This window comes from Macrobrachium nipponense, chromosome 23, assembly GCF_015104395.2.
Source record: "Macrobrachium nipponense isolate FS-2020 chromosome 23, ASM1510439v2, whole genome shotgun sequence".
Classification (NCBI taxonomy): domain Eukaryota; kingdom Metazoa; phylum Arthropoda; class Malacostraca; order Decapoda; family Palaemonidae; genus Macrobrachium; species Macrobrachium nipponense.
Genome location: NC_061090.1, coordinates 10199351 through 10222387, shown reverse-complemented (window position 1 = coordinate 10222387; position 23037 = coordinate 10199351). Strand labels below are relative to the sequence as shown.

At 36.3% G+C, this 23037-nt stretch overlaps 1 protein-coding gene across 1 annotated transcript in view; it reads left to right on the top strand.

The window, feature by feature from the left end:
• LOC135198591 (kelch-like ECH-associated protein 1) overlaps positions 1-21162 on the top strand; it is a 91943-nt gene extending 70781 nt beyond the window's left edge. Inside the window, 6 exon segments of the mRNA XM_064226324.1 lie at positions 680-855; positions 5641-5743; positions 6001-6167; positions 12958-13178; positions 13181-13582; positions 18898-21162. Of these exon segments, the coding sequence (XP_064082394.1) occupies positions 680-855; positions 5641-5743; positions 6001-6167; positions 12958-13178; positions 13181-13582; positions 18898-19052 (1224 nt within the window). The 3' untranslated portion in view covers positions 19053-21162.
• The last annotated feature ends 1875 nt before the right edge of the window (positions 21163-23037 follow it).

Below are 23037 nucleotides of genomic sequence, written 5' to 3'. Positions count from 1 at the left end.
TGTTTGTGTTCCTTAACAAGTTTATAATTTGCTATAGTCTCCCAAGAAATAAGGTTTAGCTTAACTTTATGGAAATTACATTATAGTTGAGTAGTCTTTGATTCTACTTTTGGTTTGTGTATTTTTGGATTCTGCTCAATTTAATGTTGGTATAAAATTTTTTTGCAAAGTAAATGTTTGACAGTAAAGCTTTACTTCTGAATTTTAATTTTTTGTAATGGTGTGGGGTGGGAGTCACACATGACTTTAATTTCTATTATTGGCATGCCTTGTTTCTTTACCTGTATTTTTATATATGCACAGTAAGTTGTAACTGGAATCTTTTTACTGGTTGAAGACAGAGTTTTATTGTCCTTTGTTATTTACCTAGGTTTCATCATGTACTAAATAATTATTGTATTTTATAAATAGTCCTTCTTTTGAATACGGACTATTGTTACCATTTATATGTGGTTTGTTGAGTAATTTGTAACATTAATTATCTCTTGTTAAATATTGATCAGGATGGTGCGTTCTCTCTCTCTCTCTCTCTCTCTCTCTCTCTCTCTCTCTCTCTCTCTCTCTCTCTCTCTCTCTCTCTCTCTCTCTCTCTCATATAAGAAACATGTAATGTTTAGGTTGAACCTTTTCCTGGTGAAAGACAGTTTTATTTAGTCATTATTTTTATCTATGTTTACAGGTGTCAAAGGAAGAAGAATTTCTACAACTGTCTCCATGCCAATTGCTGAATTTGATAAAGAGAGACGAGTTGAATGTTCCTGATGAAAAAGATGTTTACAATGCAGTTCTTCGATGGGTTATGCACGATGAGGATACCAGGCAACCTAGGATGGAAAATATTTTGCAGGCTGTGAGGTAGATTTATAAAAAGTAATGATGTGTACAAGTTGCCAGAGGTGAAATGATTATTTTTATAGGTAACTTATCAAGTAATTACATTAAATAATATTTCTACTTAACGTGGCAGCTTTCAAATTTGAAATTCGCAGTAACACACTATTGTCTAAGTGTAGTTGATAATCCCTGCCCAGTTTTTGGGTATGAGTATGTACAACATTGCTTATGGGCTCAATTCATTTCTGCTGTTGAAAGAGTGAACTAATTTGGATTTGGTCTCTGGCTGGTTGCTCTGTCTCCATTTGGTGATAGACTTGTGTTTTTTTTAGCGTCGTCTTCAGCCAGGGCACTCAAATCACTGAAAATAGCGCTGGCCTTGTGGCAGATTGCTGTCTCGGTTATCGTATCGCCAGCGATTTCTTTGTCGTTAATCCATACAAGAAGCAGCCTCTCCATCTCATCATGCACATGGCTCTTCTTGTTGGACAAAATAGTCACACCCTTGGAAGGTGTCACTGCTTTGATGGCTTCCTTCTGCTTAAGGATGGTGCCTATCGTTGACGGATTTCAGCCGTGTTCCTTAGCGATCACACTCAACTTCAGCAATATTCTTTGGACCCATGGCTAATAACGTAAGTTAATTAAGTTCACACACAACACGATAAAGTAGCTTACTACAAAAAAAGCGAAATCACTAACACAAATTTACATTAACAAATGGAATCTATGTGAATGAACAAATTCCATGTGCATACGATAACGCTGATGCGACGAAATGGTCGAAGGACGCCTTTACGCAGAGGCATGATGGGACAGATGCTGACCAATAGGAGCGCAGGATCTTACGGCGGTGACTAGCATCAGGAAGCAATGGGAGAGTGGGAGGATGGTGGTGAGTCTACTCAGTTGGCGGCGTGCGAGTTTTAAAATTGTTCTTGGCAGCCGAGGCGAATTTCGGTTTACAGTACATACACCCTTTCGCAACCTGAATTATTTTCGTACACAGAAGCAAAATAATCTTCATCTTTGCTTTCGTAACCTGGATGTTTCCAAGTAGGGACTTTCGTATGTACAGGTTCCACTTTATGTAGAAATCACAAAGACTGGACTATACTTCTATCCGGAAACTTTAACTTTACTTTCGTAGATTGGAAAGAACGAATAGGAGATTGTGGTTGTATTTATACATATAAAAAAGAGACTAATAGTAGTGCAGAGGATAAAGAGGCAATTCTAAAAGCTATTAGATATGCTACTAGAACACAACATTCAACAAATAAATCACCTGCCAACAAGAAAGGGTAATATTTTAGACCTAGTATTTCTGAATGAGGTGAATTATGGTAAAGAAATAGTGTATAATATGAGTATTTCAGACAAAATGTCATAGAATTAACAGTCCGTTCCAAAGCAAGTGAAAACAGAGATAAGCAAGAGGTGAAAACTTGGAAGGATATGGAAAATACAATTTCTATAGTAAGAATATAAAATGATAAAAAATAAATAAAGAATTAAACAATGATTGGGAAAACATATTCTTAAGTGATAATATACAGGTAAATATGGGTATAGTATATAAAATATTAGAAAAAATAGTGGATAAGTATATACCGAAGAAGGAAAGTAAACATCAGTCATACATACCAAGAGACAGAAGGATCTTGTTCCAGAAAATCATAAAGTGGAACAAAGATCTTGAAAAAGAAAAGAATGCATGGAAAATGATGGAACTAAAAAGTAAGATAGAAAAAGCAGAACAAAAGATATACAATCAAAAGAAAATGAATAATGGGACTTAGAAGAAAAGACCCTAGAAATATCAAGCAAAACCCCAAACTATTGTACTCATATGCAAAAATGAAGAGTACAAATAGGCCCTCTAAGAAATGAAGGGAGATTAACAAATGAAAAAAAGGAAATATGCAACATATTAGCAGAAAGATATAAGAGAGAATTTACCCCTAGAGATGAGAATAGTGAATATTTATTGGACATAGATATTAATGAAGCTGATATTGTGTAGGCTATTAATGAAATTAATTAAAAATAGATCAGCAGCCAGACCAGATGGTGTCCCTGCCATTTTGTTAAAGTAGTTCATTCTATCGCAAAGCCGCTCGCAATATTATTAAGACAAAAGTGTAGATACAGGAAAGATTTATGATGAACATAAATTAGCATATATTACCTCTACTACTTCCAAAAGTGGATCAAGACTAGAGGGAAGTAATTATATAGGTCTGTGAGTCTAACATCATATATTATGAAAGTGTATGAAAAGGTAATGAAGATCTATATAATGAAACATATAATGAAAAATAATTTGTTTAATATAGGACAACATTGTTTTGTACCCAAAAAAATTACACAAGCCCAACTGTTAGTCCACCGTGAGATCATAGATAAAAATATGATATATGAAAAAGATATAGATGTTTTTTACCTAGACTTTGCAAAAGCTTTTGACAAGGTAGACCATAATATATTAGCGAAGAAAATTAGAAAACAATATAGTGGACAAAGTAGGAAGATGGATAAAAGAATTTTTGCAAAACAGAAAACAGATAGTGATTGCAAATGATGAGAAATCAGATTAAGCTAAGGTAATATCCTGTGTGCCGTAAGGTACGATGTTAGCTGCATTGCTGTTTGTTATTATGATTGCAGACATAGACAGTAATGTTAAGGACTCTGTAGTGAGTAGTTTCACCCAGTCTCCCTACAAATTAGTGGGCTGTCGAGGAGAATTCTGACAAGCTGAAACATTCGAAACACACATGGTGGAGAACAGGTAAACTATACAGCCATCCAGGCAATCACTTGATTTTTTTTATTGAATGCCAATTATGAATGCCAACTTGCCTAATTGGCATGGAGATATAGCTAACTTTAACAGTAGGTAAGTATCCAAATAATACATTTTATAATGAAAATTTATATAATATTTGAAAATTAATCTTAAAGTAAAATATTTATTCATCATACTACAAAACAAATAAACATATGTTAGTGAGAGAGACAGAGAGATAAATTTTATTGTTATTGTTTAATCTCATTAAACTTAATATTATTTGAAAATGAGTACTGTAAATTGAGTACTACTGTAAATTATTTCATCATAAAATGCAGTAGTACCCTTGAAATCTATATACATACACTTCTAACACTCCAGCCAAAACACACACACACACACACACACATTTTTATATATCATTTAATCTTATTAAACTTACTAATATGGTATTAATGTTAATATATTTGAAAATTAATAAATAATTTTTATATCATGAAAATATATTCAGTCATGAAAATAACATAAAAATACACTAATTAGTGAATATTTGTCATAGGAAAAGCCTGCAAATAACCGGTGGATATGATCCAAAGAAAAATCCGTGAGTTGGTGAGTCTGCGAATCTCGAGAATGCGAATACTTGGGGTTGACTGTAACTTGAGTGTTAGCAATATTTTCAGTTAGCCTAGGTTTTATTTAAATTTTTTCGCAATTACAACTTTTACGACAATGTGAGACAGTAGGAGCTCTCATTATTCATTATTGCAGCATAGGCTATAAGACAAGGCTAACAAAAGCCTCTTATGATTCCCACACAATACGTATGTAGTAATTGTAGAGGACAGACTTGTTTGATCGACTAGAATTCTTATGAATGTAGGGACTGGGATCAAGGGAAGGGGAAGACTTTGAAACCCCACCTAGATAAGTTAGAGAGACAAGAAAAGAAAGGAGACTGCTAGGGCCAAAGTTAGGAATGCAGCTGGCCTAGAATGTATTCCGAAATTGGGTGTAGCCGATTTACCTGTTCCTTCCTCTGCTCCTGTTTTTTTATCCACGATAACCAACCTTATAACTATTTCACCCACTCCCTTACCCAGCCCCGATGCTTCTGATCCTAATGCCATGTCTTGAAGCACGCATTCATCGGAGATTTGGCCGAATGGTTAATGTTATGGAGCAATTAGGCACCTCAGTGGAAGTCTTTATGGACAATATGTGCAAGCAAAGTGCCCAGAAAAGTGCAGTTTTAGTGGAGGAGTTGTCTGCCTGTGCTGCCGACGCTCCTTGGCAAAGGTCATTGTCAGGCTCCCATGAAGCCCAAGTGAGGTTGGTGGGGTTTGCCTACGGATAGGTGCCCCATCGGCCAAGCCTGTTGATTGGCCGTCACATGGCCTCAGCAGACAGCCGCTGGAAAGGCTTCTGTAAAGGATGTGCATGAACATTCATCCAGCTCTATTGATTCCTCCCCAGACACTGTAAGGTTAAAACAAACTACGCATTTTAACCAATGCTAGCCTACTTCCTTATTTTCAGATTCCTTATTTTCCTTTAATTTTGGAAGTAGAATGTGTCCATGCATCCCACCTGTCAATCTGGGATACAGCTAATGTAATTACTTGGTAAGTTACTTATATAAAAATGACATTTGTATAATAGAATAAAGTTTTATTTGTACCTACCAAGTAATGACAGAATCGGAGCCCTCCCTCCTCCCCTTGCATGGACATAGGGCATAAATGAATTGAGCTCTGAAGTGGTTTTGTACCTACTCATATCCCAAAAGTGGGCAGGGTTTGTCAATTACACTTAGACAATACCACGTTACTGCAAGTTTCAAATTTTAAAGCTGGTGTGTCAAGTTGAAATATTAGTTAATGTAATTACTATGTACTAAGTATATATAAAACTTTATTTTATTATTAAAATAAGTTTTTGATGTGTGTAGTGTTTTGTTTATTTTCAGAAAACCAAGAAATCCCAGTCAGAGTATAATTTACTTTTTTCAGGTGTCAATACCTCTCTCCACGCTTCCTGACAGAGCAAATGAGTAACTGCAAATTGTTAAAGAAGGCACCTGCTTGTAGAGAATATCTAGCAAAAATATTTGAGGTGAGCACTATGTACAAAATTTCTTTAGTCCTTACCTGTTTTCTCTGTGCTTTCTATAGTATAGTTTGCAACTTTTTTTTTTATTTTTTTCTATCCTAAATTTAGTGTTTACCCAAGCACCTTAGTAAATTTAAACTTGATGGTAGACTTTTCAAATTAATAACTGTGAATTTCAGGATTTTTTTATATTCTTGATGTTGAGGAAATTTATTGGATGTACTCAATACATTATGCTTGTCTGCTTTGTCTCTTTTCAGGATTTAACGTTACATAGACCTCCGTGCCAAAAAGAAAGAAAGCCTAATGCACCTTGCGTGATCTACATTGTTGGAGGGTATTCTAATCGACAGAGTTTAGACACTCTGGAGTGCTATGATGTTGAGGATTACTCATGGACACAACTGTCTCGTTTACCTGTTGCTAGGTAAGCTGAATTTTTAGCGTACTAGACTCAAAACTATTACAGGCAGTCCCTGGTTATCGGCAGGGGTTCCATTCTTGGTAGGGTGCTGGTAAGCGAAAACCACCATTAACCGAAACTCGGCGATTTATGGCGCCAATATCTCTCTATTATTGACACCATAGCCAAGCCTTATTTTCATTATTATTGTAATATGTCATGTAACATTTTATATATATTGTGAAATATTAGAAAAATGGGGCAAGATCAAGAAAAACTGGAAGAGTATGCTGTATGTGTCCATACTTGGTAATATGTGGTATTATTCTTTACCTCCTGATTTTGAGCAAATGGCTCTTTGTTAATACAAAATCCTTTATTACTCTTTATTACCAACCACCTGTTGACATGTATTCAGTAACTCACAGCAAATCAGTTATATGTATGGTTCTTATCACCATTGAATTATAACATGTCTATTCAATTCATTTTCCTCTGCACTCATTGAGGAATTGTAGTTATAAGGGACACTGATGTCCACAATTTTACAGGTATGTATTGAGAACATAGAACATATGATGAAATTTAGGATTTTTTTATTTTACTCTATTATTTAAGAAATATTTTGTATGTTCAATATTGCATTTGACATTGCTTTGGACATTCCCATCCTCTTAACCTTATTGTATGTATATTTTTTTTTTTGTATACAGTGCTGAATAACCTTTTGGCTTCAGTTCCTGGATTTTGGACATATTTGGCAGATGCACATCTGTGGTAAATTTTTAGATGATAATTTGGGAGATGAGGGTAATAGGATTGAATGAACTACTTTTATTTTATTACTTTTTAAATTTCAGTAACTGCCATATGTTATGGAACATGCATCATCTGATTTCAGTAACTGCCATATCTTGTGGAACATGCATCATCATAAACATTTTGTTTGGTTTTCCCTTTTTGGTGTTAAATATTGAATGAGTCCTTTCCTTATTTGACTCCTGTGGTTTTTCTGCATGAAGTGTGAGGTCTAGATCATGAGCTATCCTCATTTTTCCAAATTTTTCTTGGATATTCATATAGGTGTTTATCTTGCAGCAGCTGCTCTCACATATGCTTTTTGATGAACAGTTCCTTAACAGCTCCTGTCGTATTTCCAAACCATAGCCATTTCTGCCAACCTCTTGATACCAGATCTTTCTCAAAATTCCTCACTTGTCGTATGATATTCCAATTACCGTATATACTTCAATCATGGAGCTCAACATTGTGGTCATACCTTTTCAAAATTTCGTCCATTTTCCAGTCAGTGTCCTTGTTATTACTGCATAGAGTAGTAAAGGCCTCATGCAGTCATCATATATCTGCTCTCCACTAATGCCACATTTCTGCTTAACTGTAGTTTTGCTACTGTAGCATAAAATCAGATCGCAATTAACAGTCACACCAATGACCGAGGACTGCCTGTATGTAGTATCTTCGGTTGTTTACCAGCTAGACATTATTCTAGTTTTATAGCTTTCTAACGATGTGTCTTATGGGAATGTTTTCAGGTATACTACTATGTTGATTCGCTTTTGGACGAAACAGAAGAGTTGTAACTCCTCTTCCCCTTGCCTCCCAACCTTTCCTATTTTCTTTTGCGTCTCATTTTCTTTTCTTTAGTTGACTCGTGTGGACTCAGCTGAGTCACTTAAGACTGTCTCCCTCGCATCGAGTTGTGGATGCAAGACAGTTCTCAGCTGCTGTCGCCTCGTGTCACTTCCTGTCAACAGGCCTTGCCTCCTGTCGGCAGACATCTCTTCTTACTGCCCTCTGGCAGAAGAAGAGTTTGAATTGGAGAACTCCTTTGTTTTGATCGGCATTTGTTGCAATGCTACTCTTTGCTGTATCCTCATGAAGTTTGGAAAGAGGCCACACACAGAGCATGTCTCGCTTGTCTTAGAGTATTTTGGTGTCCTTTAAGTATTCACAGAAGAGAACCTAAGCTTTCTCCTTCAATTAGAGGGGATGTCGTAACTTTTCTTGTGCTTGGTTTCACAAAGCTTCCTTTAGGTCTGCTGTGGCTAGTCTTCTAGTTTTATATGAAGTCGCGGAGAGCCGGAGACCACCTCTTGCGATACAAGCTCTTATTGGCTATCAAACAGTCTTCAGTAGGAGGATCGGTTTCTTTCTCTTTATTATGGAGAGATGAACTCAAGACTGACAGGTGCTTTGGACATGCTGTAATGTAGTCTCGGTCTAGCTTGTTGAGTGTTTATCATATATTCAATGTGTTCTCTTCTTGGTGTCAGCTTAGAGAGATGGAAGGTCCAACCTAGGAAGTGTGTGAAGCCAGCTTTAAAGGTTTTTGATGCCAATGGGAGTTTAGCTAGGAAGTTTAGCTAGGAAGTTTTAACTCGTTTCTGTTGCTGCAGTCTAATTTTCTCAATGCTTAAACTAACTTGGTTTGGAAGAAATGAGAACACTTTTGCTTCTGTCTGCTTATGATGCTCAGGTTTAGGCAATAAGGTAGTATATATTGGGAGGCTTGTTTTATACCTTTCTGGAATGAGTTCAGCTCTCAGGTTCTGGTAGATGGATATTGCAAGCCTCCTGGCATGCTTGGAGAGACTGGGGAGCAATACCATACATGGTGGAGGCAGTGAAGGGGAGTTCTGATCCTTTTTTGGTGACCCTCCACTGGTTTAATCTCCTTTGGCTGTTCCTTTGTCTTCTTTAGCACAAGTCACTCTGTCTTTAGTAGGAGGTTGTAAATAGAGAGAATGAATTGGCCAGGCGGTAATTCACTGGGATTTTCCTCTTGACTTTCTTAGCTCCATAATCTTGGCTAACGCAGTGCCCCAGGCTACGATCTTGAGCAAAGGGATCTTCATTTATGATTAAATTATGAAAAATAAGATAGTTTTGGTTTATTAATCCTTTAACGCCGATTGGACGTATTAAACGTTGATATAAATTGTCTGTTGGGTGCTGATTGGACGTATATACGTCGATATAAAAAAGTTTTTTTAAAAATTCGCGGAAAAATAGTTATAGGCCTACTAGGCAAGAACTTTTGAATCACGCGCCTTGGGGGATGCTGGGAGCTCACGGATCAAGGCGCTGTTTTGTTTACAATCGTTACCCAGGCCCGCAAGCGCGAATTTCTTTCTCCTCGCACTTAAAAGCATCAGCGACACATCTTGGAAATTATTTTGTCACTTTGATATAATTTTTTGCACCTTTTCATTTTAGCCGTTACATGGAGTATTATATATGAAAATGTGAGTAATTTCATGTAATATACAACAAAAAACAACTCATAGTTGTAGCTTTTATCAGTTTTGAAATATTTTCATATAAATAACGATAAGTGCCAAAATTTCAACCTTCGGTCAACTTTGACTCTACCGAAATGGTTGAAAAATGCAATTGAAGCTAAACAATTCTAAAATTCTTATATATAATAATTCATCATTTACCTTCATTTTGCAACAAATTGGAAGTCTCTAACACAATATTTCGATTTATGGTGAATTTATGAAAAAAAACTTTTTTCCTTACGTCCGTGTGGTAACAATTCTGAAAAAATCATAAATTTTTTCGTCCGATTGTCGTAATGTTTGCACCATTTTAAATTAGCCGTTACATAAAGTTTTATTTTTGGAAATGTGTGCAATTTCATGTAGAATACAAAAAAACAACTCATGGTTGTAGCTTTTATCAGTTTTGAAATATTTTCATATAAATAACGATAAGGGCCAAAATTTCAACCTTCGGTCAACTTTGACTCGACTGAAATGGTAAAAAAACGCAATTGTAAGCTAAAAGTCTTACATTCTAGTAATATTCAATCATTTACCTTTATTTTGCAACAAATTGGAAGTCTCTAGCACAATATTTCGATTTATGGTGAATTTATGAAAAAAAAACATTTTCCTTACGTCCGCGCGGTAACACTTTTGAAAAAAATCAGAAATTTTTTCGTCCGATTGTCGTAATGTTTGCACCATTTTAAATTAGCCGTTACATAGAGTCTTATATATGAAAATGTGTGCAATTTCATGTAGAATACAACAATAAACTACCCATGGTTGTAGCTTTTATCAGTTTTGAAATATTTTCATATAAATAATGATAAGTGGCAAAACTTCAACTTTCGGTTAACTTTGACTTGACCGAAATGGTTAAAAAACGCAATTGTAAGCTAAAACGATTACATTCTAATAATATTAAAATATTTACCTTTATTTTGCAACAAATCTGAAGTCTCTAACACAATATTTCGATTTATGGTGAATTTATGAAATAAACTTTTTCCTTACGTTCGCGCGGTAACTCTTCTGAAAAAATCAGAAATTTTCGTCCGATTGTCGTATGTTTGCACCATTTTAAATTAGCTGTTACATAAAGTTTTATGTGTGAAAATGTGCGCAATTTCATGTAGAATACAATGAAAAACAACCCATGGTTGTAGCTTTTATCAGTTTTGATACATAACGGTAAATAGAAAAATTTGTCCTTCGGTCAACTTAACTCTACAGAAATGGTCGAAAACTGCAATTGTAAGCTACAACACCTACAGTCTAGTAATGTTCAATCAATTACCTTCATTTTGCAACAATGGGAAGTCTCTAGCACAATATTTCGATTTATGGTGAATTTTTGAAAACATCTTTTTTTTTATGTCTGCGTTACGAATTTATGCATCATTTTGTGATAATATTTTCTGTGTTGCCTTGATCGTTTTGCAATGTGTTATATACCAAAATGATTGCAATTTAGTGTACAATAAAAAAAAAAAATTAACTCGTTAGCTTTAACCGTTTTGCTGACAGCGAGATTTGTATAAATTATATATGAAATTTTTTTTTCACGCTGTCATATATCCCAATATTTATATATGATAATGATATTTTTTTTCATTTCTGATGGTTGCATAGTAAACTTCAGGCAATGACAAAAATAGGAGCCAAAAATGAACTCTTAATCTTGAAAACTAAGCATGCCGTGATTTTTTGAAAAAACATTTTTTCCGCTTCGGCGCTCACTCGCGAACGCCGCCGGCATACAGGAGACTATTTTTAAAGTACCGCTTCGGCGCTTAAGGGTTAATACCCAAAATGGAATATAAATTTCATAATCATGATTTATTAGCATTGCTTTTGTATAAATACAAAGAAAAACCTTGAATGCCCATATCTCAAAACTATACTTATTGATGTTTTTGTATAAATACAAAGAAAAACCTTGAATGCACATATCTCATAACTACTTATTGACCTTCAAATTCTATCTTCAAATGATTAAAAATATACACATACACACACATATATATATTTATTAAGCTATAATAGAATTGGCGATCAACAGGCGCGAACCAGCGACCTCCCAATTCTAGGACTGGCAGTGAAGCCTTAAACCACCCTGAGTTTTAAAGCTATAACATTGAAATTTGGTATATAACTTAAAAAGACATTATAGTAGAACAATCAAAAAGACGTTATAGTAGAACAATCAAATCTAGCCCTTTTTTCCAATTTTTTTTTCATTTATTTTCATACATTTTATTTCCAGATTTATAGGGTTTATTTTTTTACCATAATGAAAATCTTCATATCTAGCAAAAAAATTACTTAAAAAAACAACTACATTTGATAGGAGGTCACATCAGGTATGTATGTGGTAGTAATCCCAGGTCTTACTGTTAAGTATCAAGGGAGGAGATAGAATTTGAAAAATGGTCATTTTCGGGATAAATCGCACTGGTGTCACAAAATCGAAGGTCAGAGGTGAAAATCTTATGTGGTTTGGAGATCGTCCCAAGTTACCTTATTAAGTGGTATGAATGTCAAAGTCCTGTCTTCAAAAATGGCATTACGACGATAAATGAATGAAAGCTTTCAAACCTTTTACTTGTTACTATTTACAAGTGTCTTTGATAAAAACATCACATTATAGTTGCAGGCACAACTCTGGAGATCAAGAAAATATGGTCTTAAGCCTCAAATATTTAAGTAAAGTACTGCGTAGTTGTTTTTCTGGAAATGCATAGCAGGCCAAGGGTTAAGTTCATTTCAAAAGAGTTAAAATAAGCTGCTGAAAATTGGAAGCAAATCTAATGAATATACTCTAAACACTAATATATGAATTTAATAAAAATATCAGAAAAAACAAATGCCAGAAGCAACTGGTTAACAAGGCAAAAAAGAAACCTGCCAGGTCTGTCACATCAACTGGAAGAGGGCAACATTTGCTCTCATAAGCCTGTTCTAGACACTTTTTGGAAATACAACTAAGTATAAAAATAAGCTGCTTTTTACCCTTAAGCAGGGCATACAGTCTTACTTGAATGCATCCGTCCCCTGGACCTCAGATCCTCTTCTTTGTGTCTGCCTTCCATCTCGACTTCTCTCAAATAGCAATTCAGGCATCCTGTGAATAGTGGATTATAATGTAGCAGCAGTTTTTTTTTATTATACAAGAAATGTTTTTAGAAACCATGTACAGTAAACATACAGGTCCTTCCTGTGATCTTTGTCTTCATTCGATCATCAAAAAGGTTACAATGGAGTGATTGGAAATCTGTAGTTTTATAATAAAATCAGTCATGGTCAGCACCTTGTAATCCTTGGGTTTGGCAAAATTCCAATACTGCTTCTTCCTTTTGATTTCCCTCAAAAACACCTCTGTCCATCCCATTGTGGTCATTTAGGTCTCCTCTCTACCCCATCTGAGTCTTTCACTGCTCCTGATGTCCTTTTTTCTTGTTAGTCTGTAGTAACAGCCATATTAGTTTATTATATTTTAATTTATAATTTGTCATTTACAGATCTGGACTTGGGGCTGCTTATCTTCGAGGGATATTTTATGCAATTGGTGGCCGTAATATTTTATCTAATGGAAACTATCATGATAGTAATTGGGTGGACACATTCAATCCGATGACTAATACATGGGAACAAAGGGCTCTGATGAATGAAGCACGTAATCGTTTAGGAGTAGCAGTGCTAGACGGTCAGGTGTATGCAGTGGGAGGATCGAATGGCCAAGATGCCATAATAGTGTTGAAAAGTATGATCCTGATGATGACAAGTGGACTTTAGTGCAGCCAATGGCTAAAGCAAGAATGGGAGTTGGTGTCGTGGTTGTTAATAGACTCATGTATGCTGTTGGAGGTTATAACGGAGAAAATCGTTTGAATTCGGTGGAATGTTACCATCCAGAAAACAATAAGTGGACGTACGTGTCTCCCATGAGAATTCCTCGGAGTGGTGCTGGAGTTTGTTGTGTAGGAAACTGTATATTTGTGATTGGAGGTTACGATGGGCAGCACCAGTTGTGTTCAGTTGAAAAATATAATATTGAAACTGATGTATGGACCTCAGTACCACCGATTCGGACGCCACGCTCAGCCATGACAGTGTCGGTCTGGGATGGGAAAATATTTGTTATGGGTAAGTATTACCAAGTTATCTTAAAATGGTAACTTGGCAGTAATACTATTCTGTTCAATAACTATAACTTTACCTCTGTGGCCAAGTTTTGGATTTTGGTGTCAGCTTACATTTTCTGTCTATTCCTGCAAGCATCTCTTTAAAGAGGTGTCAGTCTTTTTCTTTGGGGTTAGGCCTCAAGTATGCTGTCCCATTGCCCTGTGCACTTAAGAAAAATATTGCTTTTAGGATTCATATTTTACAGCTAGTATATTAGATATGTCATGGCAAGTTGAAACTATAAAGCTGATGCTTTTATATTTAATGTCAATATGATTGTCTGAGGATGCTTGAGGTTTTCAAATTAAATCTGTTCTTGATGGTTCATAGAATTCATTTCATGTTCCTAGGATTCACGGAATGAATGATAATTTTTTATGAAAAAAAGTTCCATACAAGACCTGTCAATCATAATTGGCTCTAATTTGTAGTGGCGAATTCTGAGAGTTACAATGGCATCTAAGGTCATGAAGACTGAAGAAGGAACTGCTGGAAAATTAATCACCAAATGACAAAGCACATTTGCATCTTTAATCTGTGTGTAGGGTAGGAAGGAACTTGCTGGGTTCATCCTTTCACATACATCTTTTAAAAGAGAGAGGGGAATAGGAGAGGAAGACTTAGTATGATTGTTGAGGTTGTTTAAAAAATGTTGTTTTATATAATAAAAACTCAGTTGTACAACAAGCTCATCAGTCAGAATCACTATTAAAGGGGGAAGGTGAGAAGGACTGATCTCCCGAACTGTTCTACCTATGAAAAAATTCCAGGAAATTTCTTGATAACCTCCCCATGGTTCTAGCAGAGCATTTGGGATAGAATAGGTCTGGAACAAAATGTCCTAAGAAATTTTTTAGGATTGGGTAAGCTGTACAACCTTGAAAGTAAGGTAGTAGACTGTACTTGGTGATACTCCAGCAGAGTGCAGAGATGAGCCAAGTATCATGATTAAATGCAGAAGCTTGTAATCATGGGAAGCAATGTCTCTCATGAATGGCTGGGGAAATTAGTGAAAAATCAGAATGCCTGATCTCTTGAGCAGACACCAATTTGACCAGCTGTGTCTGCAGCAGTCACTTCACCACACATCTGGAGAACCTCATGTCTCGGCTAAAAGGACATCTTTTTTTCCTTGAGACCTGCTTTCTATCCTGGTACATGGGCAGGTAAAATCTGGAGCTAACCACTTAAGTCTCTCATCATCTTTAGGCTGTGTCCACACAATTGAACGTTGTTTGATGTTTTGTCACTTGCTGTTTCTCTGCTTCTGACGTCTTGTCAAACAAAGTTCGATCGTGTAGATGCAGCCTTAGAAGCGATGAAGGGCTCTCAGGGGGGAAAAGAAACCACTCTGCGAAAAGCCATGTTAGCGTAGGGGCTAGTGATATGATCTTGACTGCTATGATGTTGAAGTCTTGGTGATAAAATCAAGAGCAAAAGACAGATTAACTGAAGAACAACCTCCAGAAAAGTGTGTACCTTGCTCACAAACCTCAGACACATTAGATAATGGAAAAGTGGCCTTAATGAAGAGATTGTGAAAAATAACTGTTGAGCTGGCTTGGGATGGCTCTTGTAATACAAGGGCCCTGAACAGTTTCACTAGGATGGGTGGGTTGTTGTACAAGGAAACCCTTAATGAATTGCTAGAATCTGTAGTTTCAAGAACATTAGATAGCGCAAAGATCGCTAAAGAGCACTAGTACAGCCACAGGAAAATAGTCTTTGAGTGTTTAGAAGAATTTAACTTTGAAAGAGCACCTGCTTCAAGAGTTTCTGGCTGGTTGGCACAATCCTTGGATGGTTTGTTTTGCTGAGACCACAGCGGAATGACCATCATCATCTTGATCTAGTCGGATGCTCTGAATTTCATTACCATCAGCCGAAGGAAATGGAGGATATTCATACAAAAGGTTTTCACACTGTCAGTCATGGCACCAAACCTCTAGGTGGGTGAGGGTATTAATTAAGTTCATCAGCTAGCACAAACCTTGGGAAGATTTGCACTCTGTTTGCCTCTCCTCTGTTGAAGATTTTCATAGCTAGGTGATGCAGAGGTTTGGATTATCTTTTTGCATCCTAAGGAAAGTGGAACTGGTGGCATAAACTTTTGACAAATTTCCTGTGAATGTCACAAATACTTATAGAATCAAGAACCAACTATTATCATCAAGAACTTGATATGCTACCTCCTGTTCACACCTGATGAGAGACTTATCGCCTACTGGCCAAGGAGAAATGCCTGATCACTGTGTGTCAAAGCAACCAAGAAGAGTTGTAGTAGTTCAGGAACTCTTGGGACAAGGTGAATTCAGTTTTTGGTGGCTTAGGTCAAGCGACCTCTACAGAGTTAACAAGGATGAGCATGTGAGAGAGCCACAGTTAGCTAATACTTTGGAAGTTACCATTGCTTGGAATTCATCTTAAAGTAACCCTGTGGGTGTTTCAATAGACTACCACTGTTGACTTGGCTGATGCTATTACTCCAGATGCCTGGAACAAGTCTTAAAATCAAGTGAGCTTAGTAACCCATTAGTGTTGTCTGAGCATTGATCACTGTTTCTAGAAACTTACCTTCCTGACCTTTAGTTCCAGAAAATTTTCCTTCCTGTTGGGAATTAAGGTTATTCCCTCCATTTGGGCTGCCAGCCTGAATAGTAGCCTCAGTTGCAGAAATCGGCCCGTTTTGAAGCAGTCTTGTTGTTTCAGTTAGAATTAGCTAGCTTTTTGGGTACCTCCACATCCTTGTGCCTGACCAATCCGTTCATACTGCCACCTGTGCCAAACTTTGGTTTGAGATTGTGGAGTGACTGCTAGGCAGGAACACAGGAAATTTTACTGAAATACCTTCAGTTTTCAGTGATAAAAGGCTTTGGATGTGTAATGACATGGAAATAAATATCTCAGATGTTTACAGATACCAGGAGCTGCCCTTTGTGAGGTACTGTTTCATCAATCCATTATTTACACAGTGAATGCAATAGGTTATTGCAGTACTTGGTGCAGCAAAGTGTGGCTCATTATGGAACTAGAGTTGTGGTAATGCATACTTCAAAAGAACTTGGCTCAAGATCGAGCACATTGAGAGCTTCATTTGCTGCAGGTGAAGGGCCCCAATGCTGCCTAATTCATATGAAGAGTAATTCTTTAGGTATGGCTGGCACTCTTTGTGGTAGGTGTCGCCAAAGGGTAAACATCTCTCAAACTAAGACATATAATTGAAAATTAAACGACCTGCTGCAGCTTCATCCAAACTGCTTCCTTAGTGACTTCCATGAAACGCATCATAAAACAAAGTTGCGAGACTGAATTGAGCCGCCTCCAGGGTGACCAGAGTAGCAGAGGACCAGGGAAATCACAAGAGTGATCTGTTGAGAATCTTCTGTCTGGAAGGTACTAGAGGGCTCACAGGCTATTATGGAATTTTCCTCTCAAGATGGTTGAAAAACAGTCTGGAATAGGGAAGCACTTTTGCAGAGGATAGAGTGAGTGAATATAGGTCCATTCTTCTAAAACACAGGATCACCCCTGAAGTGGACAATTATCATACGTTTCTCTTCAGCACAAGCATTAGCAAAGTTAAGTTCATATCGTTGAAGGCGACACTCGGCTTGTGTCATCTGAAATGAAGATTTGCAACCAAGATAAATAATCCCTGTTGAGTGGGTGGTAGTGCATGTAAAAAGGCTTGTTAAAAAATCCTTGCCTTGGTAGAGTCTGTACCTTTGCTAGCATCAGATAGAAACCCGTTAGATGGTGTTTATAATGACCGGAGCTGAAAAGAAGGATTTGTCTTGGCCTATGAGGGTAAAGTAGAAACTGGAGGTGTCTATGCAGCTAAAAGTTCAGTCACAATCAGAGATATAGTAAGAGAAAAAACAACCTCAACCAGTTCAATAGCAGAGAAAAAGCTTATATCCTTGAAAGTACACATCTTTCTGTATTAACAGATGCTTGGGCAGGCAAGAATATTTTCCTGACTGAGACAGCAAGCAAAGAAATGTTTGGAGTAGAAACAAGCAAACAGTTGCATAGCAGGAAACAACAGATGGCAAATAAACTTTGGAAACATATCATACATAAGAGCCTGTGCAACAAGTAAAAGCACAAATTGAACTGACTGAGAATCTACCAAGAGGACAGTAAGATTAGCAGACAACATGAACAGACAGAGTGGATGCCTCATATACAAGATGCATAGCAGGCACCTCATGAGCTTAGTGTGCAGGGGCAGGTAAAGCAGCAGCTGCCAGCATAGTGGATGCATTATGAATGTTCCCGTAGACCAGATTCAGTACATGTAAGATTAACAGGCAGAATAAAAGTAGCAATTGCAGAAAAGAAGCAGCAGTTGCCAGACCAGCAGGCACAGTACAACAGACAGTCCAGGAACTGTGTTCGTCTGAACAGCATAAATTGTAGGCTTTGTCAGAACATTAAGAAGAGTACCAATAAGGATATTAGTGCAGCAGTAACATTAAATGCAAGGGTAACAACCAGAGGAGCAAGGCAAGACATCAGTTCAACTGAAAGACCATGGGTTGTGGGACTTTTCATTGGTGCAGCACAGACAACAGGAGCTAAAGTGCTGGTTGTCCTTGGTGCATCAATAATAGTAGATGACTGGTCCAGCACTGAAACACCAGCATAGTGATATTAGTAACAGGTACAGCAAGACTAGCTGCAGGAGCAGATAGATGTAGCAGGAACAGCAATAACTGTGGAAACAATCATCAAACCAGAAACAGTAGTAGACATCACTGGTATGGAACAATTCACTGAAGGAGACATTATTAAATAAAAAACAAATGTAATGCAATTTGATAAAAAATGAATGCTTATACAAAGATGCCAAGCCACAACCTGTAATTAATGGTTGTTATTTATACATTTTCAGAAGAAATACATGAAAGGAACAAAAGATAGCTTTTTTTTAGGGCTCCAGTACTGTATACATACTGTATCATACCCAGTAACAGAAATTGTAGAAAACAAATGTATGCTGTTAATGACAATCAGACACATGAATGTGAAAGATTGAGACCAGCTGTTCCTTCTTCAGTTTTCAAGATTTTAGAGGCTGTGTCTCTGAGAGATAATTAAGGCTAATTGTCATTAATGGGTGTGTTATGAAATTATGAATTTTCAGGGGATTTTTTGTCATTCTTATGTTAACATTTTTGTGTTTATTAAATACTGGAACAGTTATATATAAATATATTTTCTTTTGTGTCCATTTTAGTTATAATTTATTGAGAACTTTTTCTCATTTTCAGGGGGTTATGATGGCAACCAGTTTTTGTCATCAGTAGAGGTATATGACTGTTCTCGTAACGAATGGTCAGAGAGTAAACCATTACCTTGGGGTAGATCAGGTCATGCTTCTGCTTCTTCCTTCCATCCTTGTTTACTTCATGGTGATGGGAGATAGCAGTGGCTGTATCCTAGTTAATATTTTTCTTATCTAGGTGAAGTAATGTATAATGAAAATTCTTTCTTATAGTAAATGCCATAGGAAATTTTAACTTGGCAGAGTATTCATGGTTGTTTACTTTGTGGCAGTTGGTCTAGGCTAGCCGTACAGAAAAAACATAATCTGCTTCTTGCCTTTGCACAATGTCATCTGCAAAAATAAAAGTGGTGAACTGCTGAAGATTGTATGTAGTATTTTGTACAGGTAAAATGGTTGTTTGTGTGTGGTTGCTTGTGCCATTATGTATGTATTTAACTTTTAAGATTTAACTGTACTATTTATTTATTTCATTTATTGAAATTTTGATATGTTTGTATATTGTGATATGCAGTTATTTGAGTAAATATAGTAGTTGAAAGGTTCATTGATAATTTTTGAATTAAGGTGAAAAGAGAGAGAAAAAAAAGTGAAGCAAATTATAATATGAATACTTTATATGCTAATTGGTAGTTAGCTTAAGTTAAACAGTTTAGAAGCTGATTTTTTATCTTAAAGCAAACTTAGGAATGAGAGCATTTTATTTTGGTTAAAAGGTTAGCTAGTTGAAAAATGAAAAGCATTGGTTAGAATAAGTTTTTCATAATTTTGGCATTCAGTCATTTGTTTTTATGTGTTAGACTGAAATTTATTGTTAGGAGTATAGCTTCATTATATGAAGTTGTACCTTTAGACCAACAATAATAAATAGCCTGCGTCACATTCAGCAGTTGTCAGTTAACAAAATGATTGTTGTATTTATATTGTTTTACACAAATACAGTGGACGGGTACTGCATGTGCTACCATTGAAAATTCTTTTAATTCTTTTCTATTAATATTAATAATGGGCTTTAACTGGAACTTGGATGTGAAAGATCCAGGAATAGATTGATTTGGGATTTGCATTGATAAGGATTTAACTAAAGGGTTGATTACCCTTTGCTAGAAACCTTCCAGTACTATCTTGAACTAATTTTGAAAGTATGCTGACTCCCCTTCCTAGGACATGTATTGAAATGCAATAATTGTAGGGCCTCCAAGGCTGGCCAGCTGGATGACTTTGGCTTTTCTGGCACCAGTATCCTCTACCATGGCTCCTGTCATTTTGATCGATAGTGTTTCAACATCAGCTTGTTCCTTATTATGGAATTAGGTGTGAAATAAGTTTGCTGCACCCTTCTGTCCTGCACTGGTTCCCCCTGAAATTTATTAGTCTTTTAAGTTTTCACAAATAAACTTTTTCCTTGATTTCCAGGGTCTTCCATATCTGCTGCTGCTCTTGTAAACTGTTTCTCATCCCATCTCATCACATCTAAACCATATGTCTTTGAGACCTATCTTTTATGCAACTTCAACTCTCATCTCTGCTAGTTCCTCAATTGCAGTGTGATCTTCCCACCATACTTTGATAAGATTCTAAAAATTTTATGGCTGCATCTTTTTCAAATCTCCATTTTCCTTTTCATTGACTGTGATTTTGGCTGCTTAGATTAGTACAAGTCTTATGTACAGTAATACCCTGAAGTTACGCGAGGTTAGGTTCCAGACCTTCTTGTGCAAGGGGAAGTTTTACATAAGTTTCTCACGGTCTCTAAAAATGCTAATAAATGCTTGTTTCTAGAGTTTGAACACTAAATATGACCCTAATCACGCTCCCTAAGTATTAAGCTAGCTTCTAAATTAAATTAAAGTTACTGTAGTTTCACTTGAAAGTTTGCTTAATACATTATTGTTAAAAAAAGAAATGAAGGGTTGGTAAAAGTATAGGAGTGGGTAAAGATTACATATGTACAACATATTTCTCTCTTCCTTCCCCCTTCAGACTGACTAATCTAGTTTTGGAAGTCTTTTCAACCACTTTTAAGAATTTCTTTATTCTGACTCTTTCTCTTTGTTCTGAAATTCCTTTTCATGAATAAACAGTGCTTTTTATTTGGACTAATACAACTCTTAGTTAAATGTATGTTTTAGAACAGTGCATTTACGGTTCTAGAATGTAAAGGTAAAAGTAGATGAATTAAAAATTATATACTGCTAACTACAAATGAGAGAGAGAGAGAGAGAGAGAGAGAGAGAGAGAGCGAGAGAGAGATGAGAGAGAGAGAGAGAGAGAGAGAGAGAGAGAGAGAGAGAGAGAGAAAAGAGTTGTCTTTACATAGTTCAGCTAACTTTTAAATGAAAATAAAGTTACTGTAATTTCATTTAAAAGTTAGCTTAATACATTACCCTTAAAATAAGAAATAAATGGTTGGTAAAAATATAGGAGTGTGTGAAGAAGAGAGAGAGAGAATGAATTATGTAAAAATCATTGACTGCTAATGGCATCATTCCCCCTCCTGTTACATTATTTGACAGCTCTGGACTTCAAGCTCCTTGTGGAGTTAATAAGAAAGAAAAGGGAAAGAATTGTTTATACTCATCATTTTGTAATTAGTTTTATTATTATTATTATTATTATTATTATTATTATTATTATTCTTATTATTATTATTATTATTATTGATTATTGATTATTGATTTATTGATTATTATTATTGATTTATTTTTATTTTTATTTTTTTTTTGCTCTATCACAGTCCTCCAATTTCGACTGGGTGGTATTTATAGTGTGGGGTTCCGGGAGTTGCATCCTGCCTATCCTTAGGAGAGTCCATCACTTTCCTTACTATGTGCGCCGTTTCTAGGATCACACACTTCTGCATGAGTCCTGGAGCTACTTCAGCCTCTAGTTTTTCTAGATTCCTTTTCAGGGATCTTTATGATCGTGCCTAGTGCTCCTTATGATTATGGGTACAATTTCCTCTGGCATATCCCATATCCTTCTTATTTATATTTTCAGATCTTGATACTTATCCATTTTTTCCCTCTTTCTCTTCAACTCTGGTGTCCCATGGTATTGCGACGTCAATGAGTGATACTTTCTTCTTGATTTTGTCAATCAACGTCACGTCTGGTCTATTTGCACGTATCACCCTATCTGTTCTGATATCATAGTCCCAGAGGATCTTTGCCTGATCATTTTCTATCACTCCTTCAGGTTGGTGCTCGTACCACTTATTACTGAAAGGTAGCTGATGTTTCTTGCACAGGCTCCACTGGAGGGCTTTTGCCACTGAATCATGCCTCTCTTTGTACTGGTTCTGTGCAAGTGCCGGACATTCGCTTGCTATGTGGTTTATGGTTTCATTTTTCGAATTGTACTTCCTACATATGGGAGAGATGATGTTTCCGTCTATTGCTCTTTGAACATATCTGGTTCTTAGGGCCTGATCTTGTGCTGCTGTTATAATTCCTTCAGTTTCCTTCTTGAGCTCTCCCCTCTTTCTAGCCATTGGCATGTTTCATCGCTGGCTAGTTCTTTGGTCTGTCTGATGTATTGTCTGTGCATTGGTTTGTTGTGCCATTCCTCTGTTCTGTTTGTCAATCTCCTGTCTCTGTATATTTCTGGGTCATCTACTTTTATCAGTCCTTCCCATGCACTCTTGAGCCACTCGTCTTCACCGGTTTTCAGATAGTTCCCCAGTGCTCCCTCTCCCTCCTTCCTTTCGTGTTATGTATAGTCTGTCCGTTTTTGCTTTTGGGTGTGATGCTTTGTGTATTGTCATATGTTTCCTAGTTTTCTGGTCTATGCTGCGGAGTCCTGCCTTCGTCCATTCCACTACTCCTGCGTTGTATGTGATTACTGGTACTGCCCATGTGTTTATGGCTTTTATCATATTTCTGGCGTTGAGTTATGACTTGAGTATCGCCTTAAGTCTGCGTATATTCTTTATTATTATTATTATTTGAAAATATTAATAAATAAACATAGTACATACATGTACTACCATAAAAATTCTCTCATCTTAGTAAAAGAGAGAGAAAGAGAATTATTCTTATTATTGAATGTTATTTAATTTACACATTAAAGCTTGATAACTTATAAATTACATAAAAAAATAAGCAAACCATTTTGCATGGTTTTT